Raw genomic sequence first — 15,536 nt, 5'->3', positions numbered from 1 at the left:
GCTATACCTAAAGGCTGTTGGACAGCTTTCAGATCTGCAACGTGACTTGATCCATCTTGTCCCTCAATAGCTTCTGTGACCCACCACGTAGCACTTGATATGGCAGCTTTCCATTCTTGATGTAGCCCTATAATACTGCAGGAACCATCAGTAAAGAGAGGGTATCACTTTTCATTTTCTGGTAGCTGATTATATGGTGGGGCCTCCTCAGCATATGTTACCTTCTCCTTCTCCTCTGATGATAGTCCAAAATTTTCTCATTTGAGCAAGTTTGTGATGACTTCCAAGATCCCTGGGCAATTGGGGTTTCCTGTTCGAACTCCCTGTGTGATTGGTGTGACCCACTTAATCCATGCGGCATCAGTAGTGCGATGTGTAGAAAAGACTTGCCCTTTGAACATGCAGCTCAGCACTGGAAGTCAGGGTGCCAGGAAGAGAGCTGCTTCATTGTCAATCACTTGTAAAGCACCTTGGATCCCTTCATAAATTGCCAGCATCTCCTTTTAAACTGGGGTGTGTTGTGGTTTGAAACTGGCCCAATGCCAGGCACCATGAGAGTCACTCGTTCACCCTCTCCTGCTACAGCTGGGCAACAGAGACGAAAAAAAATTAACAAAGTTTTCATGAGTGACATAAGGACCAGGAGAAAAACACTTCAAGGGCAAAATCAGGCTCAGCTTAAGTTGAAAAGTGAATTTATTACTAGCAGAATCAGAGGAGGATAATGAGAAGTAAAATACACCCTTAAAACACCTTTTTCCCCACAGCCCCTCCCTCCTTCCCACTGACAGCACAAGAAGACAGGGCCTGGGGGTTTTGGTCAGTTCATCACAGAGATTTTCTGCTGCTGCTCTAGGAGAGGAGTCCATCCTCTGAGGCCAAAGGGTCCCTCCCACGGGAGACAGTTCTCTGTGAACTTCTCTGGCATGGGTCCACTCTCATGAGCAGCAGCCATACTGCACTTGCTTGCAATGATAACTTCCCCCACGGGCAGAGTCCTGGTTTGAAGGACAGTTATCTGCCAATAAAGGCAGAAGCTTCTCTTTGAAATGGAGAATGCAAACCCCCTCACTCCAAATTATTATAATTTTGAAATTAAGGGGCTCTCAGACAAAGATATGGGAATTAGGAATAACAGTTCTTTACTAGGAAAATTAAAATAGAAATACAGTATTACAAAGAACAAACCCAAGACACTGGCAGAGTCAGAATACAACCTGACAACCCATCAATTAGGGTGGTGGTCTAAGTAAATGGTGGCTGCAGTCCTCCTGGAGTGACAGATGTGGTTCAGTTGAAGCAGTGGTCCTGTAGAAGAGTGCAGTTTTTCACCAAAGGTCCAGTGATGATGTGGAAAGGTCCAGTTTTCCTCTGGAATCCAGTGGAAAGAAGGCTGCTTTGGTGTTCAAAATCTCAGTTTTTATCTAGGTAGGAAAGGCTTGGCTCCTCCCCCTGACTGTAGCATCTCCCAATGGAATGATGTAATTTTATCAGTCATACAGTGGGACTTAATGGCCCATTAGCAGATTATATCTTCCTGGAGGGAGGATGGGTTGTGGAAAAGCAGATAATATGTGCTATGGAGATAAGGGTCACTGCCCCATCTGGCTTCAACAAATGGCGATGGAATACACATTTCTGGCCACATCCTGTATTGCAATCTAGCTCTTTCTTTCTCTTTCTTTCTTTCTTTCTTTCTTTCTTTCTTTCTTTCTTTCTTTCTTTCTTTCTTTCTTTCTTTCTTTCTTTCTTTCTTTCTTTCTTTCTTTCTTTCTTTCTTTCTTTCTTTCTTTCTTTCTTTCTTTCTTTCTTTCTTTCTTTCTTTCTTTCTTTCTTTCTTTCTTTCTTTCTTTCTTTCTTTCTTTCTTTCTTTCTTTCTTTCTTTTCTTTTCTTTGATATGAACCAGGCACTCCTGTGCAGAAAAGCTCCTCCTAGCAAATCGGATTAGCTTCCTGCTTTTTATCCCATTCTGGTTTCATTCATCCACAGGCAAGCTGGTGTTACAATGGGGCAGCTTCATTTCAAATGCAAGTGGAATTTCTCCAGCTATGATGCCTGGATAAAGCAGCACCTGCATCCACAGCCACTTTTCCTTCTCTTATATCCCTCTTTCCAAACTTGGCCTATCTCCATTGGTTCCTCTGCACATTTGCCTTATAAATAGAACATGCTTCATGTGAAGAGCTTAAAATATGAATGCATCCTGCTGGCAAAATCCATCTGGGCCCTCAGTGCATCCCCCCAGGCTGCTAGGCTGCGTATCTCCAGCAGCAGTATTTGCAAGCGGGATCCATCCATCATTCTCTGATGGAGTCCCAGTCATACCCCAAGTTGATGTTGGGCATTTTTTCAGGGACAGAAGTAGCCTCTAAGCAGATATGTGTATGGTGTTGGGGCTCAGACCTTGCCCTAATGAGGGGAAGGGCTTGAAAACTGCCACTCAAACCATCCCCACCCATATAAAACAGTTCTTCTACACTTGTTTGAAGGATTTCTTCAAACCATCATGGTTTTACACTGAGCTCATGCTTTGAGAAATGCTGTCCATGGGCTGGGAGATTTATATTAATATATTTTACCATGGAGTGGGGGTACCAGCACTGCTGTAGAAGCTGGGATGAGCAGGGGTCTGCTGTGCTTATGCCCTCTCTTCCTACCACCTCCATGTAACAAGGAAGGGATTGCTGACCTGGGGACTGAATGCTCTTGGGGACATGGATGCTTTGCCCTATCTCGGGATGGCTGCCCAGGAGAGCACTCATGGTGTCTCCCAACATCCAAGTGTAGCCTGAAGTTCTCCCACACATGCTTACAAAGACAAAGGACACATCATTGCCTCAGGGTTCCTGCAGCACCGGGACTTAAATATAACAAGGATCTTCTGACATGCTCCAGAGGAGCAAGTCTGCTGAGCAAGAGCTGCCTCATCCAGGCATTATAGCCATGGGGTGTCTGCAGGGTCAGGTTGAATGATGCTCTGGAGACAACCCAGCAAGAAAACTGATTTGTATTTCTTCATGGTCCCTTATCTCCCCACAAATCCTTCTCCACAGGACTGAGAGGTTGACTTCTGGGTCTCAAAGGGATCATTAGTTCCATATGTCTGTGTGTCCTATGGTCTGTTTGTGTTCCTCTGCTCACTGTAAGGTCTGACTAGGGCAGACAATGACATTTTGTTGTGTGATTGTGTCTGGGTTCATGGGATAACAAGGCTTCTAAGTGGTGATAAACTGCTGTTATCCAGCTGAGCTGACATTCCTGGCAAGTGTTTGGAAATCCAGAAAGGTGCAAGATAGGAAGGATGGCAATAAAATTAAGTAATGAGGAAGACAACTCTATCACCTGGGTACTGCTGGAGGAGGTGCTGGAGAACATCCAGGACAAAATGGTGGTGGTATGCAGACCATGCAACTTCCCCTCCTTGGTCAACACAGAGCTTCCACCAAGACAACGCTCCAAGATCTTTAGCAACTGCTAAGGTTAACTATAGCATTGACTGGGGAAGTTGCTGCAGACAAATGACACGTCCTTCTGTGATCCATGTGACAAAAGCCCCCTTTATTCTTCTGGACCCTCCTTAGATAGAGAGTTTGAATTTCCCAGGTATACACGTGTGATGGGTTGCTGTCTTAAGACAGCTATTTCCCTGGCCAATGGTACATCTGCACTTAGGTTTCAATGGATTGTCTGGGATCCTTTGTATATGTTCAAATCTATCCTATCATTGCTCACTCAGGGACTTGTTTGCTTTTAGGCTGGTTGAGTTTGGGCAGCAGCTTTAGGCTAGCTGCAATGTGACAGTTAACAGCTGTGCTTTTCTATTTGCACATTGATCATTATCACAGAATCACAGAGTGGATAAAGTTGGAAGGGACCACAGTGGATCACCTGGTCCAACCTCCCTGCTCAAACAGGGTTGTCCTAGAGCACATTGCACAGGATTGCATCCAGAGGGTTCTTGAATATCTCCAGTGAGGAAGACTTCCCAACCTCTCTGGTCAATCTGTTCCAGTGCTCGGTCACTTGTACATTAAAGAACATTATGTTCCCACCTGTGTGCTTTAGACCTCAGATAAATTGATAATTAATTATTTTCACCTCCACAGATCCTGAGGACCTCAGAGACATTGCTAGTTCAAGATGTGAGAGGCTCATGTTGGGTGGGTAATTGCTGCTGATCCTGGATCTGGAGACAGACAGGTCATGGTGAGACCAGGGGGCAGGAGGTTCAAGTGACCAATCCCTTGGTTACCTCAGGGTGTTTGGAGACATGGGAAGAACTCACAGATCCTGTTGGCTCTGATTATCAGCTGCCTCAGTTTCCCAAGCTGGAGGAATTTCAAATTCATGTATGTTCCTAATCCTGGGAGTTTGCTCAGCATCTCCTTTAGGAGAACTGTGAGTTTTCTGATCTTGGTTTCCCCTTTCTGCCCAAATTCTTTTGAGCGGAATAAGCACTATTTGTGTCTGTCTGATGGCTGCGGGATCTTTGGTGAGTTGTTCTTGAAAAACTGGTCAGTGGTATTTAATGCAAATTATATATCAGCTAGTGGTCAGCCGATGGGTGATAGGTGCTCACAGAGTGATGGTTACAGTCCTGGTAGCCTGGACCTTCACCACACAATGCATTTTGGAGACGTCTGTGATTAGAAATGTTCAGAGAGCTGTGGCCATCACGGACTCAAGTCCAGCTGAAGGCCACCAGTATGATTTACTGCTCTTCCCAAAGTGGCCAAAACACCCTGAAAAGAAGACGGTGAATGTTCATCTGCTTCATATCCAGCTTGGAGGAAACTGTGTGATGGAATTCTGTGAGAGTGAAATGCCTCATGGCTGGGTGAAACCAGGACCTTTGCGAGTCTTGGCACAAGGTATAATCTGTAATTTAAAAGCTTTTTTATGCATTAAATGTAAATAGCTCATTTCTTGGAGCAAATAATTGTGATTTGCATTTATCAGTGGCAACTCCAAAGCACTTTGCATAGGAAGATGAGTAAATTGTTCCCATTTGCCAGCTGGGAAACCACAGTACAGAGGTGATAGAACCCAACACAGGACTGGAAATAAATCTGTCTTCTGTGCTGTGGTTTCCCAGTCTTGTGTTGAAGCTGTTGGCTCAACGCAGATTGTCTATCATCATCTTACTCTGCTTTGTCCTATTGTCCCTTTGGTAGCAGTAGCATGAACAAGAATGGTGTGGTGGGATCTCAGTATGCTTCAGTTCTCAGGGCCTGCCAGTAGGGTGCAGGCAGAGAGGCCAGAAGTGTTGCTATGGGTGACTAGAGGAAGAGCAGAGCCCATGGAAGAGGTGATGGCCCCACCTCATGTCCTGCCATCCCCAGTACATTAGTATAGCAAAGGAGCTTCCGTAGTGGTGTCCATGTAGAATGAGATGCTCTTGATGAAGCTGTGGGGAGTAGCTCTGATTCAGAGGCTCTTGGTGAGACCCCAGGCATCCATGGACAGAGATATTTGATCACTCCCTGGTGCTGTCACAGTATTACGCTCTGGTTTTTAAACTTATTAGAAATGCCTCTGCTTGAATTAAGGTGCAAACAAGACCATATACCAAAGTAATAAATATGGGTTTTATTTAATAGTAAATATGAGAGAGAGGGAGAGAGAGAGAGAAAGGAAGAGAAAGAAATGGAAAAGAGGTGGGGGGACAGAAAGTGAGCAATAGAGACAGATTAAAGAAAATATCACCACACTGTGGATCCCAACAATGTTCTGTTGATCCTCTCCAGCTGGTCTTGGTGGTGAGAGTCCCTCAAAAATAATAGAATCTGCTGGATTAATATGTATTTAGGCTAGGTGGGAATGCCCAGGTACCTCCCCGGGGGGAGGCAGTCTTTTGCAGCAGACTCTGGATCTCCTGCATCATTTTGCATTACATGCAGTCCTGTGGTGCAAGACCTCTGGGGAGCACTCTGGGGGGTCTTTGATGGATTATGACACTCCCTTAGCTGCTTCTCACATGAATGTCCCATGGATGTGGCCTTTCTGGGGTTGGGGGTTTCACCATTGGGTCGGTTTGTGTAAGGGTGGATGGGTGTTCAGTGCCTCTGACCGGAGGTTACACCACACACACAAAACTTCTTCCTTCCCCCCTTGGTTGTGGGGGAGTCTGTGAAAACCTGGCCTCTGTGGGCTGTGGTCTCCCCCACCCCAAATCTAGCCAGGGATGATTTTCTGCTGCATTTGTCTTTTTTGTGGATGCATTCCTTTCCCTCAACCTTGTTTGCTTCTCCCTAGACCTGAGATGATTGAACCATAGTGTCCCCTTTATCTTATCTAGGTGGCTTGACTCACAGTCCAAAGTTCCAGTCAGGCATCTTCAAGGAGCGGTGAGATTCTGTGGTTGTAGCTTCTTTATACAGTTTTTGCTATAATGGGTGTACTAGTTTGAAAGTAAGCCAGTGGGAGATCCCAAGTCAGAAATATAATTTAATCGTAAAATTAAAATAAATGCAATAATACAGAAACACTGACAGAGTCAGAATACAACCTGACACCCTGTTGGTCAGGGTGTTGTTAGCAGTCTGATTAAATAGTGGCTGCAGTCCTCTTGAAGTGATAGATGTGGTTCTGTTGAAGCAGTGATCCTGTAGAAGGATTTGATCTTCCTCTGAAGGTCCAGTGGTGGTTATGGAATTATTTTCCTCTGAGAATTCAGTGGATAAGGCTGCTCTGGTGTTCCAAACCTCAGAATATATTCAGGTAGGAATGCTTGGTTCCTCCCTATGGGTGGGGCATCTCACAATGGGATAATGTAATTTTATGTGTCATGCAGTGAGGTTTGATGGCCCATTAACAGAAGATACCCTCTTGGAGGGAGTTATGAGGGATGGGTCATGGAAGAGATAAAGAACACTGCCCCATCTGGTTTTAACAAATGGTGATAGAATACATATTTTTGGTTACTTCTTATATGGTAACCCAAGACAATGGGCAAACCCCCTTCCTAACAATGCTTAAGGCACAAATCATCTCAGTCTCTGACACACAGATTTCCTCAGCACAGGCTGAGCTTCTTCCAAATTCCGGTGCTATAAACTACTCATCTCACTGAGTTATACTCCCCAGAAAGCAAAGCTATGCTCCAGAGCCTCCTCCAAGCCAGGACCTAAATGCAAGTAGCATTTAAATTACAAACAGGGAATAATGCAGTGATGTTAAGTGTTCAAAATGTCATTTATGTAACCCTTTCTAGGAGGGTTTGATTGTTTGATTGTCCTGCTTGACTTTGCTGCCCACAAAAAATGGTAGAGGATGGATTATCCTCCTCTCCTGTGAAATGGCTAGACTTCTTGGCTCTTCTAGCTTGGTCCTTGTCTTGAAGAGGTCTCATGTCCAGGCCAGGAAAGTATAACATTGCATGAGCTGCATCGCTACTGAGATGAGGAGTGGGCTTTCACTTGGGTGCAAGAATGAAGTCCTCCAAGATAAAGGCATTTTCTATTTCCATTGCTGGCAGAAGCTTCAGTCAAGCTTAGAAAGAGTCCAATGGGAGATGTCAAAGAATCACATGATGATCTCTATCATGCATGAACATGGGCCACTCCGACCTCCCCATCACCTGTGATGAGGCCCAACTTGATGAACATGCTTAGCCTTCAGGTCTATGCCCCAAAATTTTCCTGTATGAAACCTCTTTAGAGGTCCCCTTGGCATCCCCCCACTTGCCATATGGTTTTCCGATGAACTCTTCTCTCAAACCAGGCAGAGAAGGGAGGTCAACCCTTCTACCTGTTTTAAACACATTTTATTTTCAACTATAGGCACTGAAGGAAGGTCATCCAGTAAACATGTCCAGATTATCTATAGACCAGACCACCCCCAAATTAGTAATACAATTCATGTTTACAAATACAGCCAAACTGATGAAAGATAAATTACCTTCTGCCCTGACATCACTACATAAGCATGGAGCAAACCAATCCACAGGGTTCTTTTATATAACTCCATGAGACATTTCCAGAGCAAATAAAGTTCACAGGGCAGAGCAGTGACTCAGCCATCTGGTTTCAGTGCTCTTCAGCCTCCTCAAGGCTTCTCATCAGTGATGCAGAGGTCTGTGGATCAGGGCATGGCTCCTTTGGATGTGCCCCAAGCACAGGGTTTGGTTCTCTGCTGAGCTGCTCTTTGCTGTTGACCAGCTCTTCACCTCTCCCACACTGTTGGTCTGGCTCCTCCGTTTTTATTGCACATCCTTTGGAGAAGCAATTGAGTTGCTTTTCATGTTCTCAAAGTCCAACATGAGGGGTTGCAGGCCCTGCTGGGACCATGGCAAACATGCAGCCAGATGAATTGCACCCATAACTCCATTGATCAAATACCTAGATGACAGCAGTGGTTTCCTCAAACATGGACACCCAAGAGAGGTGGGACACCTCTGCATGGGTGACATTCAGGTTGGCTTGCCTGTCTGTGTGTGCTGTGGTACTGGTCAAACCTACTGTCTAAAGGCCAAATTTAAGGACAAAGCTCCCTGGACCACCTTCCTCATGTGCACCGTGACACTGGTATAACACTGCCCTGTGGGGCTGAAGCAGGTTGGTATCTCAGGATGCTTCAGGAGAACCATAGCACTGCAAGTCCAGCTACCATAAAGGTTCACAGAATCACATCTCCTGACAAGCCCAACTCTTGCCTCTAGGCAGGCATGGTCCAAAAAATGTAATCCCTACCTCTGAAAAGGTGCTTTTCCTACTTTGTCAAAGGAAGTGATATCACACTCCCCTTTTGAAGAGAATATGCAATCTCCTTTTGCAAAATTTGGCCCAACCTGGATGAAAATGTTCATGGTGACCTTCGAATCCATCTCATGTTCCATCCCCTGCTCCCGTCCTTCATGGGGGTCCATCAAAGTCTGCACAAGCAGAAACAAAAAGACCCCAGTTCCTTTTCTTTTGCAAGGGTCTTCTTCAGATGCAAAGTTGCAGGCAGTGTTCATTGGTGTCTGCTTGGTGGCATCACCCACTGGGTGCCATAGGATGAAAAAAGAGGATACCAAGTGGTGACATTCCTTCCTGCTCAGCTCCCATCCCAGGCCTGATGAGTTTGGTTTGAGGATTATTTTATTGAAATTTTTTGTTTGGTTGGTTGGTTTGATGGGGTTTTTTACAGAAAATATTTTCTTAAAATGTTGAAGAGCCAATTTTCTCTCTTGCAAGGCTGTGGAGAGGGTGATGTGCTTTAGCTGAAAGAGGGAGTTTCTTCTGGTGGTTTTTATTCTTTCCCAGTAATCTGGGACCACAGAGCCCATGTGGTTATCCCAAGATGCTAGGAATTTCCTAGCATGCCCCAAGGATCCTGAAATACTACACTGTTCCCTGTGTGCATCATTGTGGACCTTCTCAGGCAGGACAGGAGAGCTGCTGGAGCACATCCAACCTGGAAGGGGCAGGATGGCTTGGGGACCAGAGCCATGTGAGATATTGTCCCCTTTTGGACAAATTATGAGGAAACCTCCTGAAATGGACGTGTCCTCTAATAGAAGGAAGGTTTTGGCAGCCCCTCTCTCCAAAGAAGGCTCAGAGGAAAGAGAAAAAACTGCTTATTTAACAAGCAGGGTGCTGAAAGGCATGAAAATGAATTAATATTTTTAGATAATAAACATTTTCATTGTGGAGAAGAGTTGGGAGATTCAGTCTTTTCTGTAGATGTGGCTTGGCTTCTTCTGGGATCCGGAGCTGGCCTCCAGGCTGTGGTGTGGGGGGGGGCCCCCAGCGATGTTCTGATGTGTTGGACTGGAGTAAAGTTGAACAGTTCCAGAAGAAGAAGCTGTAGTCCTGGGAAACTTCTTGCCTCAGCTAACAAACAAAAAGCTAGCTAAAAGTAAAGAATTTTAACTCTCTGTCTCTCTCTTGAGAAAAGATCCAAGAGCCAGGAAAAAAAAAAACCTAGAGAGTTACCTGTGTTTTGAACACAGGCCACCTAAAGAATTCCACCGACTTCCCCCCTCCCCCATCCCAGACCTAACTTAAAGGTATAGGACTCATGTCTGGGCATAAAGCAGATGATCGGGGATACAGTATCATAACATATCCCCAAGACAGATGTGGAAGACAGCTCAGTGGCAGGGGATGAAGACATCTCAGGGCAACAAAGGATATCTCTAGGGTTCAAAAAGGGTGTTTATTGTTCACCTTATGGGTGGACGAGGCAGAAGAGGGACATGGGATGCTATCACTTGCTTTTTTAATTTCTCAGTAGTCAGGACATAATTTCTCTGGCATTTTTTAAAATTAAAATTTAAGTGAAAACTCCAGAATGAATAATTTGGCAACCCTGGGGTGATAACCTGAGCTGGCAAATAACCCTCTTCTCCATGGAATAATAAAAGGATGAACTCTGCAAACTTCCCCAGAGAGTCTAAAAAAACCCAACAAGATTTGGCTGCAGGTTGACTTCAGTCACAGACAGTTGGACAATTGCCTTATAGAAATGGGCATGGTGATGAATTAGTCATCACTGTTTGGTTAATAAGTGCCTCAGTTATTTTAGAAATCTTTTTCCTGCAGATGCAATTTTTTTTCCTTTTGTAATGAAACATATAAATAGCTCCTGTCTTGGATCTTCTATGCATACAGCTGTGTCATGTAAAAAATATTGCCTCTTCTTCTTTAGCAGCTGCTTTACTTACCTTTATTTCAAAAGAAATATGTGTTGTTCAAGTGATTAACCAAAATATGAGTATTGGTCTAATACCGATACTCACCTGTGACGGACAAAAGACTCTCTAACAATTTAAAGTTAGAAAGTGTATGTTTATTCAGCGCTGGGCAGCAGCGTGAGGTAATCCTCTAATACGCACTGCAAAGTCACAGGTGATCACAAAGTCTATTTATTGGCAAAGGATTCAAACAAATACATATTCATAATAACAGCCTCTCCCATCCCCTGCTTCCTATGGTAATTAGCTTGAATAACTATTAAGCATGCGTGATTGACTTCTTAAATTAAGTCTGGGGTCGTTTTTGTGGGGAGAGGTCTTAAAAGGAGGAAGTAAGGCGAATCTTTCTCACCCTAAACTCTTGACCTTTTCTATCAATGACAATACAAATGATTTCTGGGGATAGTTCAATTTTCCAAATAATGAGTTTCTGGTTGCATTGTCTATGTTTCTTTGGCTCTGCTCACTAGTTTCGTCTTTTCCTATTGTAAGCGCAGCTGAGCAAATATAAAATGACAGACAATCAATTATTTAAGTTTCAGATAACTACTCCCTTCTAACTTCTAACTTTTAATTATTTTCAGCAAGGTAACTAAAATCCTAATTTTCTAAGATTAGTGTTTCACAAGCCATGAGGGCAAACTTTGGTGTGGTGGCTTTATATCTCCCTGGCTTTGCAGAATATAGCAGCAGGTCAGAGCATTCACAGCAGGAAAGCCCTTTGTCTCAGGCAGTAGGAATAAACAGAGATGAAAAAGATAAAGGATAACTTATTTAATTGCTGAATTTCAAATGTTGTGCAACCAGCACTGGGAACATATAGTGTTGATAACGAACTTGTTGTTTTCTTTAATTTTCCACTATTTAGTGTCTACTTATTTTTAATACCAAGGAATGGTCACCATGGAGATAGACAAACAAAATCACATGGGACAACATTCAAGATGTTCTGTAGCATTGCAGAGAGCACAGGGAAATCCTCGTCTCTGAGTGCAATTCATTCTCTTGTGCCATCCTCTAAAAAGATTTTTATTTGTTTTTCTTTTTGCCACACACTCCAAACACACACATCCCTTTACATATCCTGCCTCTGGGAAAACCTCTTTTTTCTCTTGTGCTGGGTTTCATGGCCTGGTTTTTGGTAGGGAGGGGGAGGGGCATGAAGGTGGCTTCTGTGAGAAGCTGCTAGAAACTTCTACCATGTCCAGAAGAGCCAATTCCTGGTGACTAAAGATGGACTAGCCAAGGCTGAGACATCTAGAAATGGTGGCAATACATCTGTGATAACATACTTAAGAAGAAATCATAACAAAGGATGTGTGGCAGTTTTAATTATGACTAGAGAAGAGCGGAGTGAGAACATGTGAGGAGAACAACATGCAAACACCAAGGTCAGTGAAAAAGGAGGGGGAGGAGGTACTCCAGGCACCAGAGCTGAGATTCTTCTGCAACCTGTGGTGAAGACCATGGTGAAGCACCTGTAACCCTGCAGCCCATGGAGGTCCATGGGAGTGCAGAGATCCACCTGCAGCCTGTGGAGGAGCCCATGGCAGAGCAGGTGGATACCTAGAGGAGGCTATGATCCTGTGGGAGACCCATGGAGTAAGGGGCCCTGCTCCCATGCTGAAGCAGCCTGTCCCTGAAAGACTGCACCCCATGGAAGAGTGACCCACGCTGTAGCAGTTTGAGTGGTACAGTTGCCTGTGGGATGGACTCATGCTGCAGCAATTCTCAGAATTTCTGCTTGTGAGATGGAGCCACATTGGAGAACTTAGCAGAGAACTGTCTCCTGTTGGAGGGACGCCATGCTGCAGTAGAGGAAGGACTCCTCTCCCTGAGCAGCAAGAGAAATAAATACGTGATGAACTGACCAAAATCCCCATTACCTGTCTTCTTGCATCACTTGGGTAGGAGGTAGAGCTGGGAAGGAGGGAGGAGTGGGGAGAAGGTGTTTTTTTAAGGTCTTGTTTTACTTCTCATTATCCTGCTCTGATTTTGTTTAGTAATAAATTCACCTTATATCTCTAATTTGAGCCTGTTTTGCTCTTGATAGTATTTAGTGAGCCGTCTCTCCAGGTCCTTAACTCATGAACCTTTTGTTAAATTTTCTCTCCTCTGTCCAGCTGCAGAAGGTTTAGAGGGGAGTGAGTGAGTGAGTGAGTGAGTGAGTGAGTGAGTGAGTGAGTGAGTGAGTGAGTGGCTTATGTGGGTGCCTGGCATCCAGCAGGTGTCAACCCAAAACATCTCCCCAGATGGAGGACTCCCCAGCTCCATAAATTACATCACTTGCCATCCTTTGTCATGGCAACCATCAGCTCAGGAGCAGGGTGACCTTTCAATGACAAGCCTAGGCTGCCCTGATCATCTGGTCTGTCAGGGACCCAATACTACCATAATTTTGTGAGACCCCAGGGGGTAGGCAGGCCATTAGGATGCTTCTGTCCAGACACTGGATGTGCTGAAGATACTGGAATGAACAGGCTGAGCAGGTCTACCTGGACCACCAGCATGGCCACCAGCATTCATTGTCTTTCCTCTGCATTTCATTTAACCTCTTTGTTCCTGCTTTTATTTGATCTTGGTTGTGCATATGGAAAAGAGTCCCCATGTCTGTCCAGGGAGGATGGCAGGCCATGGGGGACACTGCATCTAGCACAAGCCATGACATATTAAAGAGGTTGGTAATATTTCTACCAGTACTTGCTTTCTGGTGGCTTTGCTGGGTTGAAATTCCAGCCGCTCCACATGCATTGAGTAATCTCCCTGCTGTTACTAAAGAGTCTAAAGAGTGAGTCTTCCTTCCCCCTCCCCCTACCCATTTAAATTTCTTCTTATCTCTCTCTCCAGACAGCCATTGCCTCTCCCATGGTGATGCAGTTTTGCTGATGTAGCCTGTTGTCTCTGTCTCTCTTGCAGAAGGACTTCACCATGCGGGAGGAGTTGCAGCAGTGGGATGTGGAACGCTGGCTGGGGTTCATCACCTTTCTCTGCGAAGTCTTTGGTACCATGAGGAGCAGCACTGGAGAGCCCTTTCAAGTCCTTGTCTGCCCCATTTATACCTGTCTCAGGGAGGTAAATGCCTTCAGAGTTTGTTCTTCTCCACTGGTGAGCCAAGCTGTTGCGTTGCAGTGCTGAGGTGCTCATGATTCATATATGACACTGGGACAGATTGCTCAGAGAATGTGGAAGTTTAGATAAGTCTCTGACTTTTGCCCAGGCCTCTGGCAGCAGGCACTGTCTTTATTGAGGCAGCCACCACCCTAAAACTCACTCTTGTTCGTAAGTTCTTTATTAATGGCTGATCCAGTCTATTATAGAATTAATTATTTATTTAATAGACATAATAGATATAAGACTTATACTACACAGGAATAAGGACAAAAAGAGACTACTAGTAGATATATACAGCACGAGTTTAAAGGTACCTATTAATTTTACAGCTATAGAAGAAATAATATAACATAGGATTCAGTGTATGTTGCCTTCCAGTTGTTGGTGGAGCATACATAGAGATCCTTTCCCTCAATTCCCAGGAAAGTAACCACAGAATCTGCATGCAAACTCCAGGGAGGAGTCTTGAACACTTGTCAGGGTGTATGTTTAGAAGGCTTCTACCTCTGTGATAACTCGTGTGTCTTTTATAGTTTGTAAAACAGTGTCAGTCAAGAATATTTATTTTATCTCTTCCCACATCTGCTCTCCAGACTAAAATGCTGATTCTTAGCTGAGGCCTGAGCCCTTTTGGTGCTAGAGATGACCCCTGGCTGGGCCTTTCAGTCCCTAGGTTATCTCTTTATGTACCAACTATCTGTGGTAGAGAGGGGAAGGACACGCCCTGCTACCACCCCCCCCACACACACCCTTCCTACTCCGATCCCTGGGAGTGTTCAATGCCAGGTTAGCTGGGGCTTGGATCAACCTGGTCTAGTGGAAGATGTAAGGGAAATTAACCCACAAACACCAGAGGTTTATGTCCAAAAAGGAGACAGAGGAGTCCTTTTTGCTTTATTCGAATAAAGGGAGAGGCCATGGGGCATTCCCCTGGGATCTCTCACATTGTTGGAGGACGCAGCCTCCCTTTTTATCCTAACTTCCCGGCCGCTTTTCCCTCTCTCTTTCCCCATTGGCTGAGGTACTTGATAGCCACAGACTTCCTGGAACGCCTGACACCTGACATTCCCCTCTAATGTATAACCCTCCATTTTAATTTTTAATTCTTGTAGAATTCAGTTTTCCCCCTCCCCGTTGCTTCTTTCATCTTCTGTTACCCAATTTTATTTACCAGCACACCTAGAGTTTGTTTGTAAAGGCAAATATCTTTTTCCATTCATCAATCAGTGTAATCCCTCCCATTGTTTCTTTTATCTATAGGTGCTAACTTTACCTACCAACAGATCTACAGTTTGTTTGTAAAGACAAATGTAACATTCCTCTCAATCCCTCCTCTTTTATTTTTAGTAATTGTCTTTACAAACTTTAACTATCATTGTCTTAATTTCTTGTTCTTGTATCCTTTTTGGTTTTGCAATTATTTGCAATGACATCAATTTCTGTCCTTTTGCAGCCATCTCTGGGTCAGTAGGCATGGCTATAACCTGCATCCCCTTGATCACATGTTGAATAAGTTGTATTAAGCAAGGGATCATGCATGGTAAAAAGATTAGAGTTGCTACAGCACATAAGAGGAAAAAAAACAGTTGTTTAACCCACAGTCCACCAGGTAGCCACGAAAACATGTCCCATTCCCATCCTTTCCATGTTTGGACAGGTACATGAGCTAACTTTCTTATTCCTTTTGCTATTTGTTTCACCACCTTCCCATTGTCATCTATTTGCAAACAGCAGTTTGAGTCATTT

At 44.4% G+C, this 15,536-nt stretch overlaps 1 protein-coding gene across 1 annotated transcript in view; it reads left to right on the top strand.

The window, feature by feature from the left end:
• Positions 1–15,536, top strand: part of LOC306814058 (CBP80/20-dependent translation initiation factor-like) — a gene marked incomplete at both ends in the record, with an annotated part of 276,253 nt that overhangs the window by 195,248 nt on the left and 65,469 nt on the right. Inside the window, one exon of the mRNA XM_079329768.1 lies at positions 13,596–13,751. Coding sequence (XP_079185894.1) covers positions 13,596–13,751 — 156 coding nt within the window. The remainder of the gene's footprint in view (positions 1–13,595; positions 13,752–15,536) is intronic.

This window comes from Erithacus rubecula (genome assembly GCF_903797595.1).
Source record: "Erithacus rubecula genome assembly, chromosome: W".
Lineage (NCBI taxonomy): Eukaryota > Metazoa > Chordata > Aves > Passeriformes > Muscicapidae > Erithacus > Erithacus rubecula.
This window is presented reverse-complemented; position numbering and strand designations above follow the sequence as displayed.